Genomic DNA, 22,938 nt, shown 5'->3' with positions numbered 1-22,938 from the left:
ACAGTCTCAATAGAGCGACGTCTCAACAGTGGCTGAAAAATCTAGCCAGATCACCCATAACTGGTGAAAGACTCTGTAGGAGAGTAGGGTCTGCTATCCTATGGTCACCCCAAATTTTTGCTTTTTGCTTCACTGGTTTTTGACATACTGAGGCTGTGGGCCTGCTAATCAGACCCCCAGCCTGCTGTTCTCTCTACTAAATTGACACTATGCACTTTAGGTGCATAACCAATTGGAACTAGATCACCCTGCGAGCCCCTGTACCAGTGTACACTAGGTACCCAGGGCATTGGTGTATCTAAGGCCTACCAGGGGCTGAAGCATGTATTGTGCCACCCCTGGCCTGGCCTAACAATTTGACACAACTGGCTGATCACTCAGCTGGGGTAAGTTGGTGTATCCACCTCTTACTTAGGTGTAGTATACCTATACCTAACCTTAAATGGGACACATGTTAACCTAGAAGTCACTCCTATGGCAGGCCTTAACAATCCTGGAGGCAGAGTGCTTGGTTCCATGTGAGATGGTGCTCTGGCATGAGCTGAGCCTGTCTGCAGTGGTCGGAACCACTTCCTTCTACTGTTTCCAGATATCGTCATACCATATACCCTTAAGTGCATTATGAACCTCGCGGTTAAATGCTATCTTTGGTTTGGCTTTATCAAAACATGTTGTGTAAGGTGTCATACGAATTGGAATACTAACCCCTCGTCAATTCTGGCGACGGGGTTAGCATTCCACCCTTCTAGAGGGACACGACATGTACAGAACCTGAAACCTGGGTAAAATCAGACATAGCCTCAGCTCCACCAAATGGACGCTGCCACCACAGACACAAGTCTGCCCTCCTGCTGCTGTGAGTCCTTCCAGCTTGTGAGACGGGGACAAAGTGTTTCCTGCCAGGGGAGGTGCGAGCACCACCCCAGACAGGATTTTGTGTATTGGTCAGGTAGGGCTTGAATAGAATCAGACATGCCTGAGGCCCACAAGGAGCCTCGGTGAATATGCCAGTTCAAACCGGTCCTGGGGCACACCAGCCCCAGACCTGGGGCGAGCTGGACAAAGGATTGGGGGTGCAACCACCCCCCTTCCTGGTCCCACCCTTAGGGAGGGACCTAGCAGGTAGTCCGGCCCCTAGAATCCGCTTAAAGGTAGGAGCTGTGTCCTAAGACTTCAGACATCCTGGAATCAACTTGAAACTAAGAAGAAGACGGGAACTTCGACGTTCTGCTGCACAGAAGACTGAAGGAAATCTCCCCTATGGTCAGGGAGTGACCATCTTGCTAACGCAAGCACCATCCAGTAAATCGACGTCTGCTTTGCCGCCGCCTCCTGCCGGAGCCCGAGCCCAGAGACCGACAAGAACTGGACCTCTAGACCTCTCACCGCCCGATCCACAGTCCCTGCAAAGGAGGAACCCGTGGAGTAGCACACCCTGACTACAACTACTAGATAGGTTTAGTAGGAAAACCCAAGTGTAGGTAGTTGCAACACATCCACCCACACTTAAGAGCAATGGCTGGGGCAGAGGGGTCCAACGTACCCATCTCTGTCGAGAGTGACCCCCAGAGGGCACCATCCATCTTTGCTACCCTAAACCAGAATGAGCTCAGGCAGTTGGCTAAATCCAGGGGCCTTAAACAGCCCAGGAACCCTACCTCTGCTGAACTCAGAGAACTCTTGCAAACTGATGAAGATCAGAGAGCTCTCAAGAAAGCCTCACAGTTAGGCCCCTGAGGGACTGGAACAGGAGGACCTCCTTCTGAAGATGCTACTGAAGCACCCCTTCCTAACAGTCGCCCCTTAGTTGAGAATCAGCCTACAGATGAGGATCAGCATAGGGACAAGGATGACAAAGGGGATGAGTCTGATAGTAGTAGTAATTCTGATGGGAGAAATAGCCCAGTGCCAAGTGTTATACTTGGCTCAGCTAACTTAAGGCTATTGGGGAATGACAATGGGTTCCTCCCATAGAACCTCCCCAGTGGACTTAACCAGGGGTTTGGGAGACAGAGGAATCACTCAGGTGACTCTAATGCCTCTCATGCCTCTAGAGGCTCTCAGGGTCATTCCAGAAGAAGGATGACCAGACCTCAGAGAAGGGAGCATGAGGCCAGAATGCAGGAAGCTCAGCTGAGGATCAGGAAACAGGAGCTAGAAGTAGCCCTGATGAAAGAGAAACTGAACAAGGCTAGGCAACCTAGAGAGAGTGTGTCTATACCCACTGGTGGCAGCATTGTCCCTAGGGACAAAGATAGGGTCTTTGATAATAGGAACCTGTCCAAGGTTGTGCCCCCCTACAAAAGTGGGGATGACATCCACAAGTGGATGACTGCTCTTGAGAGAGCCTGCAAAGTGCAGCAGGTTCCTGAAGACCAGTGGGCAGCAATCTTATGGCTCTCCTTTGAAGGTAGAGACAGAGATAGACTCCTCACTGTTAGAGAGGAGGATGTGAGAAACTACAGAGCCCTGAAGAGTGTCCTGGTTGATGGGTTAGGCCTAGCCACTGAACAGTACAGGTTAATGTTCAGAGATACCCAGAAGACACGGACTCAGGACTGGTCTGAATATATTGAATGTGCCACTAAGGCTTTGGAGGGTTGGTTGCTGGGAAGTAAGGTTTCAGATTATACAGGATTGTACAATTTGATGATGAGAGAACAGATTTTAAATAACTGTCAAAACCAGGAACTGCATCAACACTTGGTTGACTCGGATCTGACCTCTCCCCAAGAATTGGGAAAGAAGGCAAACAAATGGGTCAGAACCAGGGTTAAGCAAAAGAACCAGGGCCAAGGGGGTGATCAGAAGAAAACAGACCAAAAGGGTAATGACCAGAAATCCAAAGACCAGAAGTCTTCAACAGGGCCCCAAACTAGTACTAATGAGGGTGGGTCCCAACAATCTAAAGGAAAGAAGAAAGAAGGTCCAAAGAAACCCTGGTGCAAATCTTGCAAGAATACAACTCACTGGACTAGTGATTGTAAGAAGGGTGGAGCCCCCAACACTGTTGCCCCTAAGGCACCTGCTCCCAGTAGTACTGTTAGCAGTATTGGTCCCCAGACAGAGGGGGTAGTGGGAATCACTATGGGAACTGAAGGAGATTCTGACTTAGACAGAACCCTTACACAGGCAGTCTTGATCTGTGATGGGGACATGGATTTGTCCCCGACTGTGAGCCCCAGTAATCTGGGCAAGTACAGACAGACTCCATTGATTAATGCAAAAGTGGCTCAAGCCTACAGGGACACATGTGCCAGTGTCACTATGGTGACCCCAGGCTTTGTGGATCCTGGACAGTACATACCAGGTGAGAATTACCTGGTGACCAATGCCAGCAATGCCACTACTTCCCATAGTGTGGCAGTTGTTAACTTCTCGTGGGGAGGGGTAACTGGCCTCAAAAGGGTTGTGGTTAGTGCAGACCTCCCAGTAGAATGTTTGTTGGGCAATGACCTAGAGAGTTCTCTATGGTCAGAAGTGGAGTACAGGACACATGCAGAGATGTTGGGTATATCACCACATGTCCTTGCTGTGACCAGGTCACAGGCCAAAAGGTGCCTTACTGAACCTCAGGTCTTGGATCCTGGAACAATGGACCAAGCACCTACCAAGAAGAAGAACAGGAGGGTTAAGGCTGTGCCTTCCCCCCTGCCTCCAAGTGATGATCAGTCTTCCCAGGAGGATGATCTAGAGAACCCTGAAGGAACTGTCCCTGAAGAGCTTGAACCTCACCAGGTTGAGTTTCTGGGGACAGGGGGACCTTCCAGGGCTGACTTGGGGCAGGCTCAGTTATCCTGTCCATCTCTTGAACTCCTCAGACAGCTGGCTGCTGCTGAGGCTGCTGGGAATGCTCAAGGTACCCATAAAGTGTATTGGGATGATGGGCTCCTTTATTCAGAGGCTAGAGACCCAAAACCTGGTGCAACCAGGAGGTTGGTTATACCTCTGCAATTTAGGGGTTTCCTTCTTACCTTGGCCCATGATATTCCTCTAGCAGGACACTTAGGTCAGAACAAGACTTGGGACAGGCTTGTCCCTCACTCACTGGCCTCACATGAATGAAGATACCAAGGAGTTTTGTCGCTCCTGTGTGACCTGCCAAGCCAGTGGCAAATCAGGTGGCACAACAAAGGCCCCCCTAATACCACTACCTGTGGTGGGGGTCCCCTTTGAAAGAGTGGGAATAGATATAGTGGGTCCCATGGATCCCCTCACTGCAACTGGGCACAGATTTATACTGATGATCCACTACCACGCCACCAGGTATCCAGAGGCAATTCCCCTGAGGACCACCACAGCTCCTGTTGTGGATTAGGGCCTTACTGGGAGTATTCTCCAGAGTGGGGTTTCCTAAGGAGGTGGTTTCTGACAGAGGTACCAACTTCATGTCAGGATACTTGACAGCTATGTGGAAGGAATGTGGTGTCAACTACAAGTTCACCACTCCTTATCACCCACAATGCAATGGGCTTGTTGAGAGATTCAACAAGACCCTAAAGGGTATCATTAAAGGATTACCTGAAAAGCTCAGGCAAAGATGGGACATCCTTCTACCCTGCCTTCTGTTTGCTTACAGAGAGGTCCCACAAAAAGGAGTTGGCTACAGCCCCTTTGAATTGTTGTTTGGGCACCCTGTAAGAGGCCCCCTATGTCTGGTGAGGGAAGGATGGGAGTTACCTCTCAAAAAGCCTAAACAAGACATAGTGGACTATGTACTTGGTCTCCGCTCCAGGATGGCTGAGTACATGGAGAAGGCATCCAAAAACCTTGAGGCAAGCCAGGCCTTACAGAAAGCTTGGCATGACCAAAAGGCTGTCTTGGTTGAGTATCAGCCAGGACAGAAGGTATGGGTGTTGGAGCCAGTGGCCCCAGCAGCACTCCAAGACAAATGGTCTGGACCCCATACAATCCTGGAAAAGAAGGGAGAGGTTACCTACTTGGTGGACCTAGGCACTCCCAGGAGTCCCCACAGGGTACTCCATGTTAACAGGTTAAAAGCATATGTTGACAGGGCAGACATGGGCTTCCTCCTGTCCCTCATCTGTAGCCATGAGCAAGAGAGTGACCCTCTCCCAGACCGGTTGTCTCAGAACCCTGAAGATGGTTCAGTTGAAGGAGTGACCCTTGGAGGCAACCTCACTGAGCATCAGCAAATTAAATGTAGACAAGTTCTACAATCATTTCAGCATATGTTCTCACTGATACCTAGTCAAACTGACTGGTGTACCCATGTGGTGGACACCGGTGACAGTCTTCCTGTGAAGAACAAACTTTACAGACAACCTGACCATGTCAGGGACTGTATAAAGGCTGAGGTACACAAAATGCTGGAACTGGGTGTCATTGAGCCCTCGGAGAGCCCCTGGGCTAACCCAGTGGTTCTGGTCCCCAAACCTCACACCAAAGATGGCAAGAGAGAGATGAGGTTCTGTGTGGATTACAGAGGACTCAATGCTGTCACTAGGACAGATGCACATCCTATTCCAAGGGCAGATGAGCTCATAGATAAACTGGCTTCTGCTAAGTTTTTGAGCACATTTGATTTGACAGCTGGCTATTGGCAAATCAGGTTAGCTGAGGAGTCCAAGGCCAAAACAGCATTTTCAACCCCAGGAGGGCACTACCAATTTTTGGTGATGCCCTTTGGTCTGAAGAATGCACCTGCCACCTTCCAAAGGTTGGTGAATCAAGTCCTTACTGGGTTGGATGACTTTTGTGCAGCATATCTTGATGACATTGCTGTCTTTAGCTCCACCTGGGAGGATCACCTGATCCACCTGAAGAAGGTACTTGAGGCTCTACAAAAGGCAGGCCTCACTATCAAGGCTACTAAGTGCCAGATAGGGCAGAGTAAGGTTGTGTACTTGGGCCACCTTGTAGGTGGAGGCCAAGTTCAGCCACTGGAGAGTAAGATACAATCCATCAAGGACTGGTCTCCTCCAACCACCCAGACTCAGGTCAGAGCTTTCTTGGGCTTGACTGGGTACTACAGGAAGTTTGTTAAGGACTATGGGTCCATTGTGACTCCTCTTAATGATCTGACATCCAAAAAGATGCCCAAAAAGGTTCAGTGGACAGTAAGCTGTCAAAAGGCTTTTGATGACCTGAAGAAGGCCATGTGCTCTGCACCTATCCTGAAAAGTCCTGACTACTCCAAAGAGTTTATTGTCCAAACAGATGCTTCTGAGTTGGGTGTGGGAGCTGTGCTGTCACAACTTAATGTAGATGGTCAAGACCAACCCATTTCTTTTATTAGCTGAAGGTTGATCCCCAGAGAGAAGAATTGGTCAGCTATTGAGAGGGAGGCCTTTGCGGTGGTGTGGGCCCTGAAGAAGCTGAGGCCATACTTGTTTGGCACTCACTTCAAGATTCAGACCGACCATAAGCCCCTCTTGTGGCTAAATCAGATGAAGGGTGAAAACTCCAAACTGCTTAGGTGGTCCATTCCCTACAGGGGATGGACTTTACAGTGGAGCACCGGCCAGGTACAGACCATGGGAATGCAGATGGTCTCTCCAGGTACTTCCACTTAGGACATGAAGACGAGACTGGTCAAGGCTAGTTTAATGTCCCTGCGCTTGGGGGGGGGGGGGGGGGGGGGTTGTGTAGGAGAGTAGGGTCTGCTATCCGATGGTCACCCCAAATTTTTGCCTTTTGCTTCACTGGTTTTTGACATACTGAGGCTGTGGGCCTGCTAATCAGACCCCCAGCCTGCTGTTCTCTCTACTAAATTGACACTATGCACTTTAGGTGCATAACCAATTGGAACTAGATCACCCTGTGAGCCCCTGTACACTAGGTACCCAGGGCATTGGTGTATCTAAGGCCTACCAGGGGCTGAAGCATGTATTGTGCCACCCCTGGCCTGGCCTAACAATTTGACACAACTGGCTGATCACTCAGCTGGGGTAAGTTGGTGTATCCACCTCTTACTTAGGTGTAGTATACCTATACCTAACCTTAAATGGGACACATGTTAACCTATAAGTCACTCCTATGGCAGGCCTTAACAATCCTGGAGGCAGAGTGCTTGGTTCCAGGTGAGATGGTGCTCTGGCATGCGCTGAGCCTGTCTGCAGTGGTCGGAACAACTTCCTTCTACCGTTTCCAGATATCGCCATACCATATACTCTTAAGTGCATTATGAACCTCGCGGTTAAAAGCTATCTTTGGTTTGGCTTTATCAAAACATGTCGAGTAAGGTGTCATACGAATTGGAATACTAACCCCTCGCCAATTCTGGCGACGGGGTTAGCATTCCACTCTTCTAGAGGGACACGACATGTACAGAACCTGAAACCCGGGTAAAATCAGACATAACCTCAGCTCCACAAAATGGACGCTGCCACCACAGACACAAGTCTGCCCTCCTGCTGCTGGGAGTCCTTCCAGCTTGGGAGACGTGGACAAAGGGTTTCCTGCCAGGGGAGGTGCGAGCACCACCCCAGACAGGATTTTGTGTATTGGTCAGGTAGGGCTTGAATAGAATCAGACATGCCTGAGGCTCACAAGGAGCCTCGGTGCATATGCCAGTTCAATCCGGTCCTGGGGCACACCAGCCCCAGACCTGGGGCGAGCTGGACAAAGGATTGGGGGTGTAACCACCCCCCTTCCTGATCCCACCCTTAGGGAGGGACCTAGCAGGTAGTCCGGCCCCTAGAATCCGCTTAAAGGTAGGAGCTGTGTCCTAAGACTTCAGACATCCTGGAATCAACTTGAAACTAAGAAGAAGACTGAAGGAAATCTTCCCTATGGTCAGGGAGTGACCATCTTGCTAACGCAAGCACCATCCAGTAAATCGACGTCTGCTTTGCCGCCGCCTCCTGCCGGAGCCCGAGCCCAGAGATCGACAAGAACTGGACCTCCAGACCTCTCACCGCCCGATCCACAGTCCCTGCAAAGGAGGAACCCGTGGAGGCACCGAGACACGTGGAGCCAGCCATCTTGGAAGACACTCGACAAGCTGCAAGCGCGACAACAGAGGCTCCCTCAGAGTTGTGCTTTGGGTCCTGAGAAGCCCAACATCCGAGCAGCATCTGCACCAAAGGTGAGCCCTCCAGCATCTCCACGATCTGCGTGGGGCCCCTCTGCACTTTGCATCTCGACGCGCCTGCCCGGTCCCTGGCCCGTTGGCTAGTGGCCATTTTGGCGAACCTTTTTGAAAACTACGACGCTGGTCTGGTTGCTCCAGACTGGCCCCTGCTTCCCTCCAAAGGAGCAGCCCCTCTGACCTTGCTGGTCAGAGTTACAAGCTTTCTTCAATTCCTGCGACTCCTGCTTTTGCCAAGGCTTGTTTGCTTCTTTTGAGTCGCCGACACCGCCGACAGAGAGCCTGCGTGGGACTCCTCGTGAACCGACTCCTGGACGTCGTTGACCTTCAGGGACCACGTGGCTGCAGAGACAAGCTACACCTCTTCACCTGTTTGCACCAGACATCGCCTGGTACCTACCTGGTGCCACGCTGGTCACTGGCTAGTGACTGTGAACACTGTCCCCTCTGCTTACAGGTCTTCTACACTTCCGATCCACCCTTGGATCCACCGCATCTCTTCTGGACCGACCGCCTGCAGCATCTTTGTCGTCAGGCTCCATTGAACAGATAGACGAAACCCGACACACTTCGAGACCTATGCACCCGCTTCCTGTGGGTGAGGTCAAGCTGGCACTCCGGTGCACAAGTGTAGAGTAACATCTCTAATGTCTAGGTTTGAAGTCTTGATTTCGTAGTCCAACCAGAAGACCCTTCTAGCAGTAACTTTTGAACTTTTACGCACCCATTGAAAACCTATGGGAGCCCGCGTGTAACTTTCCTCACTGCACACGCGACCCGTGGACCTCCTGGTCACTAACTAAAGGTAGCTCCTTGTAGGCCCAGCGATTCTAGAGGCCCTAGGCCTTTTCCCTTTCCTGTTCGTGGTACTTATACCACTATTTTAGTATATGGTTTGAGTGGCCACCAGGGCCTATCCATATAAAGTGCAACTTCTGTATATTGTGATACTTTCTTGTTTAACGATTTGTGCTCCTGTGCTCATAAAGAGTCTAGGGGATACTTTGAGTAATAAATACATATATATTTTGAATATATATCTGTGTGGTGTCCTTTCATTGGTATAAAGGGGGGTTACATATGGTAAAAAGGCTTGCTTTACATGCTTAAACGACTTTAGCCTCAAAGACTGCTTAGCCTACGTGACCACTAGGGCAGCTGGTCCGAAAAGGTTGACTTATAACCACACCATAAGGGTTGCTTGGCATGGTACAAGGTGGTCACTTTAACTAGAGAACATCATATACCAGGCCAACTTCTCACAGACTCCATTTGTTGTCCACCAGCTGACGCCTGCACAGTTTGTCCGCTCTGGTGTTTAGAGACACTGTCAGCGGACTGCTATCCATTCACCTCCATAAGGTGCCGGGACTAAGATTCAACTCAGTCCCGCTTGTTGCTCTTCCTCATAGGAGTAGTGTTGTCCCTGAGAACTGGCACCTGCTTTTTTTTTTTTACTCTCAGTAGAAAGGCTTTAAGAGCTGACAGGATAACTCTGTGTCCAACAGAATGATGCAGAGATTGTGCTCCGCTGTGGCCAACGGATCCTGCATTTCCATCTCTTCCAGGTGACCCCCCCTATCCAGAGACAATATATCCGTCTATCACTACAGTGAGCTCTTGGCAGGCTTGTGGAGTGCAGCCTTCCACAAGCCCTGGTGCAGAGTCCACTAGAACCGAAGGTGCAACAGTAGGGCCCTCATGTGACATCTGCCAGGCCTCATGAGCACTAGGCTCAATCATAGGGAGCCCAAGAACCCTCACAACCCTCCTCTCCAAGACCCACAATTGAGTCTGAATCACTGGGGTGGTATCCTATACTAAGTTCGCTGCCACAATGGAAAGGGTTGGAACACCAATGAATCGAGGATACCCAACATAAAGGAAAGCCTTTGTAGGGGCATCAGCTGGGATTTGGTGCATTGATGGAAAAGCTCAGGGGTAAAAGATGTCCAGAGGTGGTCTGCAACAGAGTGAGGAGCCTTCCTTTAGCAGCTAGTCATTGAGGTACAACACTGAGGTACAATTATACCGGGGACGCGATATGAGCGTCAACCATCTCTATCATCTTTGTGAACTACTGGGGGGCCGAGGTGAGGTCGAAGGATACAGCTAATTGAAAGTGCTCCATTTCCACTGTGAACCACAGGAAATGTCTGTGGGACTTTAGGATGGGAAACGTGAAAATAAGTGTCCTGCAAGTCCAAGGAAAAAACTCATGGTTGAAAGCAGAAAAACCTGAGTCGTAGTGAGCTGCCTTCCTTAAGGTTTTTAGATGCCAGAGGTTTCAGATGGATGGAATGCATCCAAGCTAAGAGAAAGAAGTGGGAGTAACACCCTTCACCTATTTGAACTCTGGTTCCCTCTCAATGCCAACCTTGGCCAAGACTAGATTGATCTCCTGCATAAGGATGGTAGTGTATGTAGCCTGTCAAAACTTGGGCTGAAACAGACAGAATGCTTCTTTTGGAGGAGGGGGTGAATAAAAGGTTAGGCATAGTCCTTTTGAACGATCTGCAGTACCCATCATTCTAAAGTTATGGGATTTCCATCAAGGAAGGAGAGAATGGAGAAAAACTTCAATCCCGCTTTCTACTGGCTGGTTGTGGCCCAGCAAAGACAATCACAGTTGGCTGGTTGTCACTGCCACGGGGTAAGATAAAGTAGAGTGCTGCTGCCTCTGCTGATGTCAACTGTGTTGGCCGCCGTCAGGATAAACTGTCTGGGAGGCTGCCACTGTGAGTATGCCAGGCCATGTGAGTAGCCCCTTTACTTTCTATGTTGCTGATTAAATTGATGGGCTGGCAAAGGCAACCCTAGGAAGCAGGCTGTGGCACAACGGTCTTTACACCTCAAACGCAGTGGAGCTTCTTCCCAAACATTGTATGGGCATATCCATCAGGAACACTTGGACACTCCTCAAAAATATAGGTGCACAAATCTTAATGTTCTGCCTGAGTCCATGGTGTGATCCACACAGTAGACTTTATCTTACCCTGACCATCTTGGATGTTTTAGGCAAAAGTTGCTGTGAGATCTTCTAGGACTGCTAGTAAGATCTCACAAGCCGTATCCCACTGTGAAAGTGTGAATCTGTCCAGAAAATAGACTGCATTCAGAGATCACAGTGCGTGGCTAGCTCAAGAGGACAATGTCATCCAAAATGTTTGGATTCACAGACAGGCAGAAGGGAAAGCATTTGAATTAACCTTCCTGGCGGACACTCACACCACAAGATTTTTCTGATGGAGTACTGAGGGAGGAAGGCTAGATCAGTCGGAGCTGGTCTTGGTCACAAAGCCACAGGTCAACTTCATGGAGCAGCTGACCATATTTTCATCCAAGTGGCAATTAGAGTGAACATAAGTGCCACACTAAAGAGCAATTGTAGTAGTCTGTAAAGGCTAGCCCCAACAGGAACATTTCAGTAGGTAAACTGAGGTTGTTTCTGCAGTGAGCAATTGCAAGTTAAGGATTTTTGCTGTCCAGTGCGCTACACAGCAAAAAAGGCACTTTCTTCAGCTAGTGAACCAGATCGGTATTCAAACTCTGTTTTTGGAAACGTATCCATTCTTCTAGCATTTTATACGTTCTGGTCAAAGTTGTCGACTTTGTGGGAAGCAAGCAGCTAGAAGTTCCAATACGTTTGGTTGCATCTGGGTATTTCATACCTCAATATAGGCCAGACGAGAGCTGATGTCATCTCCGGTTTGGAGATAGTTGTTCAAATTGGATAAGGCACAGGTGCCAGCAGAATGATCAGGAGGAGCACCAGTGAAAGGACCGGTATGGATCATAGGGCTTGGGCAGAAGTCAGGACTGGCATGGCCTGGGAGTATGCTCTATGGTCAGTCAGCACTGGGGCGAGACCCACCAGCAGAAGTGTAACTGGTGGCACTTGCAGCTCTATAGGGCCTGGATGCACATGGTGGCACAAGTGTGCTATTGCTTTCAAGTACTCCAGATTCAGTCTTGTGCCTAGGAATACTCTAAAGGTGAGGAATCTGCAGTTAAGTCACTATCAGAGTGAAGAGTTTAAAGAAAATAACCGGTTAACTGTTTTACCAACTTGGTGACAGAGTACACATTTGTGTTATTTCAATTATGCAGTTCAAAGCTGCTTTATCTTCTTGCTCATCACAAAGAATAATATTTTGTTCTGGGATGTACGTAAGTTAACATGAGACCATAGTTTCTCAGAGCTGCAGGTCCAAAGGACAAACGCCCAACCTTTTTCCAGTGTGTAAGAAAGTTATGTTTAAGGCCACTTTGCATCCTGACCAATGAACCACTACCACCTGAAGGAACTTGTGGAATTCCATTGGCTGCAGCAGTGCAACTTCTTAAAAACCGTTAGGCCAATAAAAATTACCAAAGCCTGGAGTGTTCCTTGGAACAACAGATGCAGGTCAGAAAAAACTCCTCTAAAATGATATTTTCCCTGGCTTGTTTTTTTGTTTCTGTACGACAGATCTTGGGTCATAAACACAATGTTTAAGTTACTTACAATAGAACTAAGGTTCCGGTCAGGCCGGCCGAGAAGTATTGCATCCCTCTGGCATTGTGTGTCAGTATCTTTATTATTTTCTGAACGGCATTCTTCAGGGCAACCTGTACTGCCCAGGATCCTCATTATTTATCATAAACCTTCCTTACTTGCACCTTAGTCCTCCTGGAAGTGCATAATGCTAACTACTCAGTCCTCCAAAAATGCAATTATTATCACTATCACTTTGGGTCAGCATTTTCTGTGCTTTGCTTCCTCTGGTCCTCTTTAGGTCTTGTGTACCCAGCGCGCAAGTGCTGCATAGGAGGGCACCATCTGTTAGCAATTATCGCCCTGCCGCTGCTCGCTCCCGTAAGGTAAACGCCAAACATGCATGAGTGGGAAAACAACCGAATGCAAAACATGCACGCGTTTAAGCAAAAGTAAACGCTGTGCGTGTCTGGTCCCCGTTACCATGCAGAGACTGCTTGTTGTATATTCCAATCACTAGAACGTCAAATGTTTCTTCCATTGCATCTTGGGGCCACAAGGTGGCAACCTTTTTTTCATTATTACTTATCACCACAACCTGTTTATCCTAAGAGGGTTTATGACCAGCAAAGCAATCTCAAACATGTGCATTACAAGCCCATGTGGACTTGTATTCATGTGATACATGGGAGCTCTATTTGCCCGAGTTCTGTTAAAAATATGAAGTAAAAAATGCACAAAAGGGTGTACTTCACTTTTTAAATGGCCGCTCTGTTTATCGTCTGTGGACCCTCAGTTTCCAACTTGCACAGGGTGTTAAACCAACCAGCAGTTTGCTGTAAAGAGATGTAAAACTTTGTTTATAGCGTGGTGTGTGCAGCTACGGGCTTGTAGTAGTGTATCGCTGCAAATAACAGGCGTTACTACGAGAGTACTTAGTACTATTCATTGTATTGGCTTAAGAAGGATGGAAGGCCCAGTCGTCCCTCCAGGGTTTCCCAGCTATAACCAGCAGGCGTCACGCAGACCTCGACTACAAACCCTGCAATCACCGGGCTACCTTTCTAGCATCACACAGACCTCGACTAAAAGCGCTGAAATCACTGAGCTACCTTAATGTAAAATAAATACATGCGGGTTCAAGGACTTGTGTTTTTGCAGATCCGCGGAACAGAGCGCAAGCGCAGCCATGCAAATAATTCTATATTTGGCAGTTCTGCGTAAAAGCAAATCTAATAAACTCGGCAGATGCACTTCCTGGACAGCCGCCATGAGTGCATCCGGGGAGGTATTCACTAGATGTTAATGGCTTTCAGTTGATGGGTTTTCTGCCTTCTCTTTGTGCCCTGCTCCTCTCTGGCCTGTGACTCCTAGCTCTGCAGCCTAGCTTCAGCGCGGACACCCCTGGTGTTTGCATGCACGCAGCAAGGGGGCGCTCTTCATTTCAGCCCCTTCTTGAAAAGGACGCTGCAGCAGGAGCAAGTTATTGCAAGGACATTCATCTCCGAGGCTGAAGGGAAATGCGCCCCCACACATTTGTAGGCTGGAAATGAACTTGGATTCGGAATGACACTGGAAATGAACTTGGATTCGGAATGACAAACTGCGTTAGTACCTTAATTTGAGCAGAACGAATCACAGGCTTGGCATAATTTACATGGTTAATCACCGAAAAATTGAAATAATTAAAAATAATCGTCCAGATAACTTATAAAGGGGTGATTTAAGCTACCGGGCTGTAGAATAAAGCTACATCTTGAGTCGGTTTTTTGTATAGAAACAACTAAATACGTTTTTGTTTTTTTTTAATAAAAAAATAAAAATCAGGAAATATAATTTATTAACACTGCAGTTTTATGGTTTTGATTTGTCGCTTGCACCGGTTTTAAAACAGCTCTTAAAAGAGGAAACTTTCATAAAACATATGAGCATGCCAGTTTTCCACTTAAATGCTTTTTTCAAAGCTTTCATCATGGCAACGACTTTGCAGGGGACAAAATGAGTCTGCGCTCTACATACCGCTACAAACTATTTAATTTGCTTTGCCTCTCTCTCGCTTTCTCCTCGCTCACATTTGAGCAGTGGTTTTCTGAGTCGCAAAGGCTCTTAGGGCGGAGGAGGCTGCATGACAGGTTGAACAATCTTCCCAGCTCTCAGACTTTGCTGGGGTGGAGATCAGAAGAGCCATGATGGGGGCTCCGTTTTCCTCTAGCTGCAGAACCTTCTTCAATGTTTGAGCTGCCACCAGGGCCGGACTTGGAACGCAAACCGGCCTTGGCAATTGAGTTGGACCGGCCGTGCAGGGGTATCGTGTGGAAAACACTGCAGCTGCTTTTGTTACAGCGGGCGATAAAACCGGCCCACAGTAATAACAAGCATTGGCATAGCCAATAGGTCTCGCCTTTGGGACCTTGTAAGTGTTTACCCATGTAACAGTTGATGTTGTTGCACCAAGGATATTGTGCTGCATAACTAAATACTTATATGGCCCCAAAGGCGAGACCTATTGGCTATGTCAATGCTTGTTTTTTCTTGGCAAAGCCTCATGTTGCTGGATGACTTCAGATCTTGAAGGCTCTGAATTTTCTTACAGATATGGATACATAAGACAAGAAGCTATAGGCCATTACGGTCGATAACACTACAATTTTTTAAGTTTCACATTTACTTTTGCTCCTGAGAAACACTTTTGGGCAAATAGACATCGGGTGTTTTTTCTATCTTAGAGGTCAATCTCAATAAAAAAGGGCAAAAACAGCTCACGTTACAGAGCAAGGATCCCTATTTTATTTTATCACAAACTTGCATCTGGTAGCTTGAAAGAGACTACAGTGCTCCCGAAAGGAACTGATGATAGTGAATGCAATAGGGGTTTTGTTAGCATGGACTATATTATTGAAGCGCTATTCTGCTCGTCGATATCGTCACTTTCCAGGACTACTGACATCTATACTTGCCTTGCGCATTGAGCAAAATCGCGAGGGACTGCCTAACGAAAATTTGGTTCTTTCTAAATATCGGAGAGAAACCTTTTTCTACCTATACCATTCGCCAATCGAAATCGATTGACTAACACATATATGTCAACTGGACTTTCTTTTGAGTACTTGAGCCCTGACGAAGTTCCTTGAGAACGAAACGCTTTGGCTGATGACTATTTTTAATACTACAGAGTAATAAAGGACATATTCTTGAATTAATTTGAAGCTTGCTGACTTTTTTCTGGTGCACCTTCCTTCTTTGTACGAACTTTCCATCTCTGTCTGCATTGAGAGTCCAATCTCATTTGTCATCCTCTTTATTAATGCCATGAACATACAGTTTCAGAGATTCTGCCACAGAATAAAATCTGTGCTTTGATTCACCTCCTAAAGCTTAGCTTACCACTGGTTAGCTGTCCTTCATTGTATTTCTCAATCAGTGTAACATGTTTTAGGTCTTATGTGTATCAAACTGTTGGGATATCATGTTTACCATTGTACAAGGGAGATATGCACAGACATGGCCGATACTCAATGCTTATGTCCTGGTCTGAGAAAATCTCCTTCAATGGTAGTCTGGCATGCAGTTACTCATCACTGAAGAAGTGTTTTTAAGTTTGTCAACAGACAGCTTAACTGGTTTGTCAACTTTTTATTTTACAAAACGTTGACAAAAGAAGTACGTATATAGATAGTACATGCAAATATATATGGTCTTTCAGCCAACTATTCGCATACATAGCTCTGTTCAAGAGTCACACATTTTGCCTCCGGGCACTACATTATACCCCACAAAGCAATGGGTCAGGTAATTTCGCCCACTGACTGTCTTTCATTGAGAGTAATGACATTTTGCATGGTCATATAGGCATATCCGCCTGAAAGATATGCACATCAGTGCTTGGGCTTGTGAGTCTGCACTTCTGGGACACTCCATTATTTTGCTATTTTTTGCTGATTTCCAAACAAACAAATAAAAACTCAACGCTCTTGTCAAAGGAAGACCTATACTGGCTTTGACAATGCATTTTTCTCTTTTTATGGCCTTATTATCCAGCTGACCAAGAGATACAGATATGTAGTTAGGTTGTCACCAGACATTTAAGGAGAGGAGAGCAGCTACTAAATCCTGGAACATATAGAGGGGACCAATCAACCAAATCACTGACTGCGAGTAAGAGGCAAAGGAGCGAGTGACCACAATGATACCTTCATTTGCTTACACGATCAAAAATACACATGGGCAATCATATTATACTATCATTTCGTGCTCTTCCTACCTTTTGTTAAGACCCCATAATATTTTTTTTTTTATACGCAAGCAAATGTTGTAGAAGATGCACTTGCTTGTGTAATATTACCCATCCAATCATTTTTAAACTAACAAAACAAACTTTCTTTCTGAGATTATTATGACTGCTCTCCAATGCATGATGGAGGGAACTGAAATATACTCATCTATAACAGTTACAACATACATCAAATAAAGACTCTAAGCTTTCCTTTTTACAAGACGGATTAACGCTAAAAACATCTAGTGATGGGTTTCAAACAAAAAGATGTGACTTTTACTAACTTTAAAAAAAAAAAGCAGTTACTGAAACTCCATATTCAAGGTGGCCTTGGATTAATAGTAACCCACAGCCAAACTCTAAACGCAGGCTAATGTTTAGGAAAAGCCTAACCAAGTTCTTCGTTAGCATGTACTAAAAGAACTTCCTTCCAGAGAATGTTCCACAGAGGGACGTACAGCTAATAGTACGTTAACAGTTGCAAGTGGACACTTTAGCTAGAGCTTTAGAAATGCAACAAATTTTCAACCCAATAAAATAAAATATTAAAAACTCCACGTCCACCTGGACTATCAAAATACAGAAAAGGTGCTCAGTGGTGATTTTTTTCCACATTTTGTGACGTAAATGATGTGAACATGCACAGGATTTTAGTGGGACGTGGACATCAATCTAATTTCAAAGATCCAGTTGTAAAATGTTGCAAAGAAACCTTGTTTATAAGATGCTCCGTTACAACTTCTCGGAGTCCAGTGTACAGTTTTTCTCCATGTTTGTGCAACACCATTGTATAGGCATTTCTATAAAGTTCTTCAAAGCTCAAGCCACTATTGTTCTTGCGTTGTATTTCCTGTATTGCATTCTTCAGAAGGTCCCAGATGCTGTTGACATATTTCTCATCCATAGTCATCTGAAAAATTAAAGAAAAAAAAAAAAAAGGGTCACCACTAACTTCACAGATCTGGTTGAAGAGTTTCTCATTTGCTAATCTTGTACTCAATTATAAAATGTAGCATTCTCACATAGAAGTGCTATCATTAAGTAGAAACAAGAAGTGTGACCAAGAACACTTGAAGAAAGCTTTCAATTACTGCCCTCTGACACTATCAGAAAGGCTAACATGATAAACTAGCATGACATTTTATTCAACAGTAAATGATTTTCTGAAACAAAGTTAACAATACATTCTAGGAGAAAACTTGCCCAAGACACAAGTCAAAGAAAGACCCATTGATATACAAATTGAAGCAAAAGAATTGGTCTAAAGTTTAATTCTTTATTATACAGGTCCATTGGGCTAACAGACCCCCCTAATCCCAGTACTGGTTGATTTGTATTGCAGACAAACTTGAAAAACACATCTGACTTTCTAAGCTAAACAAGTGAGACTGGTTACAACTGACATGTCTTGCTTAAAAGGAGTGATTTCTTTGCACACGTCTATGATATAGTCCAGGGATAGATTTATGCACCAATAAATGACAGACGACTCGTAAAACTTGTAGCTTTAGCTTTAAAATTCATTGTTTGGCATGGCAATCTTATCGAGTTACCTGAAAGCAAGCTTGGCTCATCCTGAAAAACTAAAAGAGCAGTAGGAAAGGGAGTGATTTGTGCATGTCTGACTTAGCAATACTAACAGTGAGGTAAAAGGAGAGGCACTGTTGCTCAATGGACAGAGGACGATTATAGTGGTAGTGAGGCCAGTGGTCCTAGACTTGCAAATGGCAATCTCCTGAACACAACCACTGCACTTAACTGTGCCTCTTCCGAATCTACTATTCAACAAACCTCACCTTTGTTCAACAAGCAAAGGCAATTTGTCTTGTCTTGCCTTTTTAATGTGAGTCCAATGCTATTGGCTTAGGTAAAGCTGGTTTGGGCAAAGCAGTTTAAAAAATATTAAAAAATACAGCAAGAAAAGAAACATTTAAGGATGCTTGAAACTGTACAGCAAATTATATATACCCCAGTCCTTAGTAAAAATGGTAGATCCTATTTTTCAAATACGTTTCACACAGGAAACTCTGAACAGTATTTAAAAAGAATAAGTCAAGTCAAGTCAAATAGGCTTTATTTCGACATAAAATATCTTAAAAAGCGTACATACATTAAAGGTCATTTAGAGCATTTACTAAATAGAAAACATAAAAAACCCTAGATATTCTAAAATTCAACATTTTTTCTACATTTGTCTAAAAGGAAAATTATTTAAATTAGCTAAAAGAATTAAAATCATGATTAAACAATTTGCCTAAGTCTTTTTGACCGTATTCGCCATGCCCAACCTAAATACTTCGAGGTGGCGCATGCGAAGAATGGGCGAGTGTCTGTAAGTAAAATTCGTAATGCCACGTTACAATGTCTAGTGCCCAAAGTAAGGCACATCGGTTTTAACCATTTCATTCGGGGAACCTTATAGGCGGGGCACTCGAATAACAGATGGGGGACAGATTCATAACGCTGAGGGCAAAATGGACACCATGGCGCAGTCTGGTGTGGTATTTTCCAGTGGCATGTAAGTTCCATAACCGGGAGAAGACCTATTCTGAATTTGAAATACAGAGATCTATCCCATGGGGCAGTAACAATGTCCAGGTACAGTTCTCTGATAGGGACATCTTTATGCTCCACAAAATTTCTGGTGGATTTGCAGATCGTTGAGGAAGAATTCCTTTTACTTGCCACCCATGTCCAATAAATTTGTTTTAGCATGGATTTGGGCGGGGCTGACTGTTGGTGCCATGCTTCTTCCAGCCCCAGATTTATAAATAGAGCCTTGACGTCCCTTAGCCATTTTATTTTTGCCCAGCCGGGGCAATTAATTATCTCCCGTAGGCCATCCGCATAACTTGAGAGCTCTGGCACTCTCCAGATGCGGGCCCACAGTAACAGGGGGCGTAGTTTTGCTTGATCTTCAATCGCCCGGCAACCCATGTCCAATTGCAGGGGTAAAATGGGAACAGAAGGACCGAGAGACATTAGGCTTCTCTGGAAGGCATTCTCAGCTCGAGTTAGTACTTTCATATTTGACATCCCCCAGAGCTCCGCCCCGTAAAGTGCTGCACTTACTCCTCTGGCGGAGTAAATATCCATTACTGCCGCTATTGGTCTTGTAGATGCTGCTCTCTGTTCTTTCAACAGGGCCCCAGTCACTCTTTTTAAGCTCAACAACATTTTGGTCAAGTGGCAGTCCCATTTCATTGTATCCACCAAGCGAATGCCCAGATAGTCAAACGTTTTAGTTCTTTCTAGAGCAACGTGCCCCAATGTTGGAGGGGGGCCAAGCTTGTGTGGGGGATTCAAAATGAGATACTTAGTTTTGTCTGTATTAATACAAAGGCCTCGCTGCTTACAGAAGGTGTCAAATCCAGAAAGAAGCTGCTGGAGGCCCATCGGAGATTTTGACAAAAGTAAAGTATCGTCAGCAAAGAGTAAGGTAGGAATTAGGCGACCTGCCAGACGGGGTGCATCTGCTGGAGTCTGAGTCAAAAAATCCACCACTCCATTTACGTATAAGGAGAACAGGGTTGGGGCAAGTACGCAACCTTGTCGTACACCTCTGTTCACCTCTATTCTTGAGGTCTTTTGACCATTTGACCCCCAACGTATTTGGGCATAGTTATTTTCGTGGAATCTCATGATCAAATGAAGCAAGTAGGGTGGCATACCCAGGTCGCACAACACTTTCCACAAGTTGTTTCTAGGCACCAAATCGAAGGCCGTGCGGAGGTCGATGAAGGCCAGATATAAGGTACCCTTTCCAATTGTGACGACCTTCCAGTAGATCATAAGTAGCCTTAGCGATTGTTCTATCGTCCCTGTCCCGGATCTGAACCCAGCCTGAAAATCCGAGAGTATCTTATTCTCGTCAGCCCACTGCTGGACCCTAGATAAGAGGACCTTGCCCGCCACTTTTTGGGAACAGTCTATTAAGCTAATCGGTCTATAATTAGCTGGGTCATCTCTTGAACCTTTCTTGTGCAGGGGAACCACCTCAGCTGCCATCCAAGAAGCAGGGAGGGGGGCGCCTGCCATGACTGCGTTCAATAGCGAGGCAATCATCATAGCCCATTCGCTTATGTCCATGCGGATAAGATCGCCAGGTAGGCCATCAGGTCCAGCTGCTTTGCGAGGAACCAGGGATTTTATGGCAATTTCAGCCTCTTTCCTGGAAAATAGACTCTCCTCATAGCTGCCGGCACCTTGAAGAATCTGAGGTAAAGGGAAGACCATCGCTTCTGCAGCAGGTGCAGTATACAGCTTCGAGAAGTGTGAGTGCCACTGGTCCTCGGTTATATTGCATGTAATGACGGTGTCCAGGGGTCTATGTTTTTTTCGTAACAGGTCCCAAAAACCTTTTGCATTTTTTTCTATGCTTGCTGCGCGAAGCTCCTGCCAGAAGGTGTCTTCCCAGTCTCTCCTGGCTATATTAATTGTGGATTTGTAGGACTTACGTTTAGCAGCTATTGCTAGGGCATCACCACTCTTTACTGCCATGATTAGAGCTCTTTTTCCAGCGCGGCACGCCTGTGAGTACCAGCCTAATTTGCCCTGTCGCTTAACATGGTTTTTGTTTACCTTGGGATTTGGTTTGACCAGGAACAAGTCCCCTATCGCTGTCGAAACCTCACTGAACATGGCTGCTGTCTTATGCGGGCTAGGAGGTTGATTTTCCAGGGTTTCAGAGGCTGCGGCAATAACGGCTCTGATGCAAGATAGTTTTTCTTCATCAATGGCCACTTTGTCCCATTTTAAACGTCTGAGACAATTGGAAGGGACCACCCCCCCCAATGACCTCTGCTCGAGTGCCGCAGGAGCTCCAATTAGTAAGCCACTGGCCCTCCACCAATGTATTAGGGATAATGAGAGTGCATTGTGATCACTTTCCAAGGAAGGCAAGACTATCATATCCTCCAAGTGGGCCCACAAGGAAAAGTTTAAGAGGATATAATCTATCCTAGATGAGTGACCCACCCTATTATACGTATGTGCACCCTCTGGGTCTGACCGTGTTCTCCCGTTTGCTGCTCTCAAGCCAAACTCAAGTGTAAGGGAATTCAGTTGGACGATTCTGGGTGTCCACCTTTTGACAATTGGAAGATCGAGGGGCGGAACGCCTCTCCTCGAATCTTCGTCAAACAGGTCCAAGGATTCGTCGGCCATCAAAGGCTCGAATGTGCAGTTAAGATCCCCCATCACCAAAATTAATGAGTCGCCACGACACTCCCCCAGGGCTGCTTCTAAAGCCAGGAGGGTTGGTGACGAGGCCCTCCCAGAAGCCCCTCGTGTATAAATGTTAAAAATCTCCAGCTGCTCAACTTTATTTGGACATATTACAGTGAGCCACATCAAATCTGGTGATTTTTGGGGATGGTGATACACTCGCCAACCTAATGTTATATCGACCCAGACTAAAAGACCTCCAAATGGGCGCCCTCTTCCTGATACTGGTATACCTGCCGGGACAGAGAAGGAAGCATATCCTACTCTGTGCCTTGGTTCCACGCACCACGTTTCTTGAAAGGCACAGACGGCGTGGGGCTCTGTAAGCGCCACCCAGTCCGGGGCGTCCAACTTGTTATTCAGGCCTGCCACATTCCAACTGATAGCCTTCAGGATAGGACGAATCAGTGGCCCTGCACACCCAGCAACCCTGCTCGGGGACCCCGAGTATTCTACTCCTTCCATGAGCTCAGTAGACTCAGATCGACTGCCTGAAGGAGAGGAGATGGTGGTGAAGGATGTTGGCTGGAACGTGTGGGGGGTAACTAATGACGAGGGGACACTCACTGCTGTGTACAACCCATTTGCCTTGGGTGGAGGGGCGTTTAATGCAACTTGATTATCGAGTCACCAACCCCATCCATGGGGTGGAGCCGCTTGAGTCGGCGTCCTTGCCCTTACTCTGGCATCCAAGGTTGGATAGTGAGGATACCATGCACCTCTGCCCTCAACCGGCAAAGGCTTCTCAAACCCAGATAACGGAGGGGGACGATAGAAATACCCCAAGTCCCTGGTTTGTATGTCGCAAAAATTGTGTGGCGACTGCTGACTGCAGATCATACCTGCTGCTCTGGGATCACTGAAGTTAATTAGCACGCAGTCCCCGGTTAAGTCCTTGCGTCTATTTCC

General features: G+C 46.5%; 1 protein-coding gene across 1 annotated transcript in view; it reads right to left on the bottom strand.

The window, feature by feature from the left end:
- The window catches only part of CUL3 (cullin 3), a 611,025-nt gene that overhangs the window by 492,988 nt on the left and 95,099 nt on the right, over nucleotides 1-22,938 (bottom strand). The window contains exon 2 of the mRNA XM_085634401.1: nucleotides 17,516-17,713. Within this exon, the coding sequence (XP_085490527.1) occupies nucleotides 17,516-17,713 (198 nt within the window). The remainder of the gene's footprint in view (nucleotides 1-17,515; nucleotides 17,714-22,938) is intronic.

The sequence above is a fragment of the Triturus cristatus genome, chromosome 11 (genome assembly GCF_964204655.1).
Source record: "Triturus cristatus chromosome 11, aTriCri1.1, whole genome shotgun sequence".
In the NCBI taxonomy this organism is placed as follows: domain Eukaryota; kingdom Metazoa; phylum Chordata; class Amphibia; order Caudata; family Salamandridae; genus Triturus; species Triturus cristatus.
Note: the sequence above shows the minus strand (reverse complement) of the source record. Positions and strands in the feature narration are given on the sequence as shown.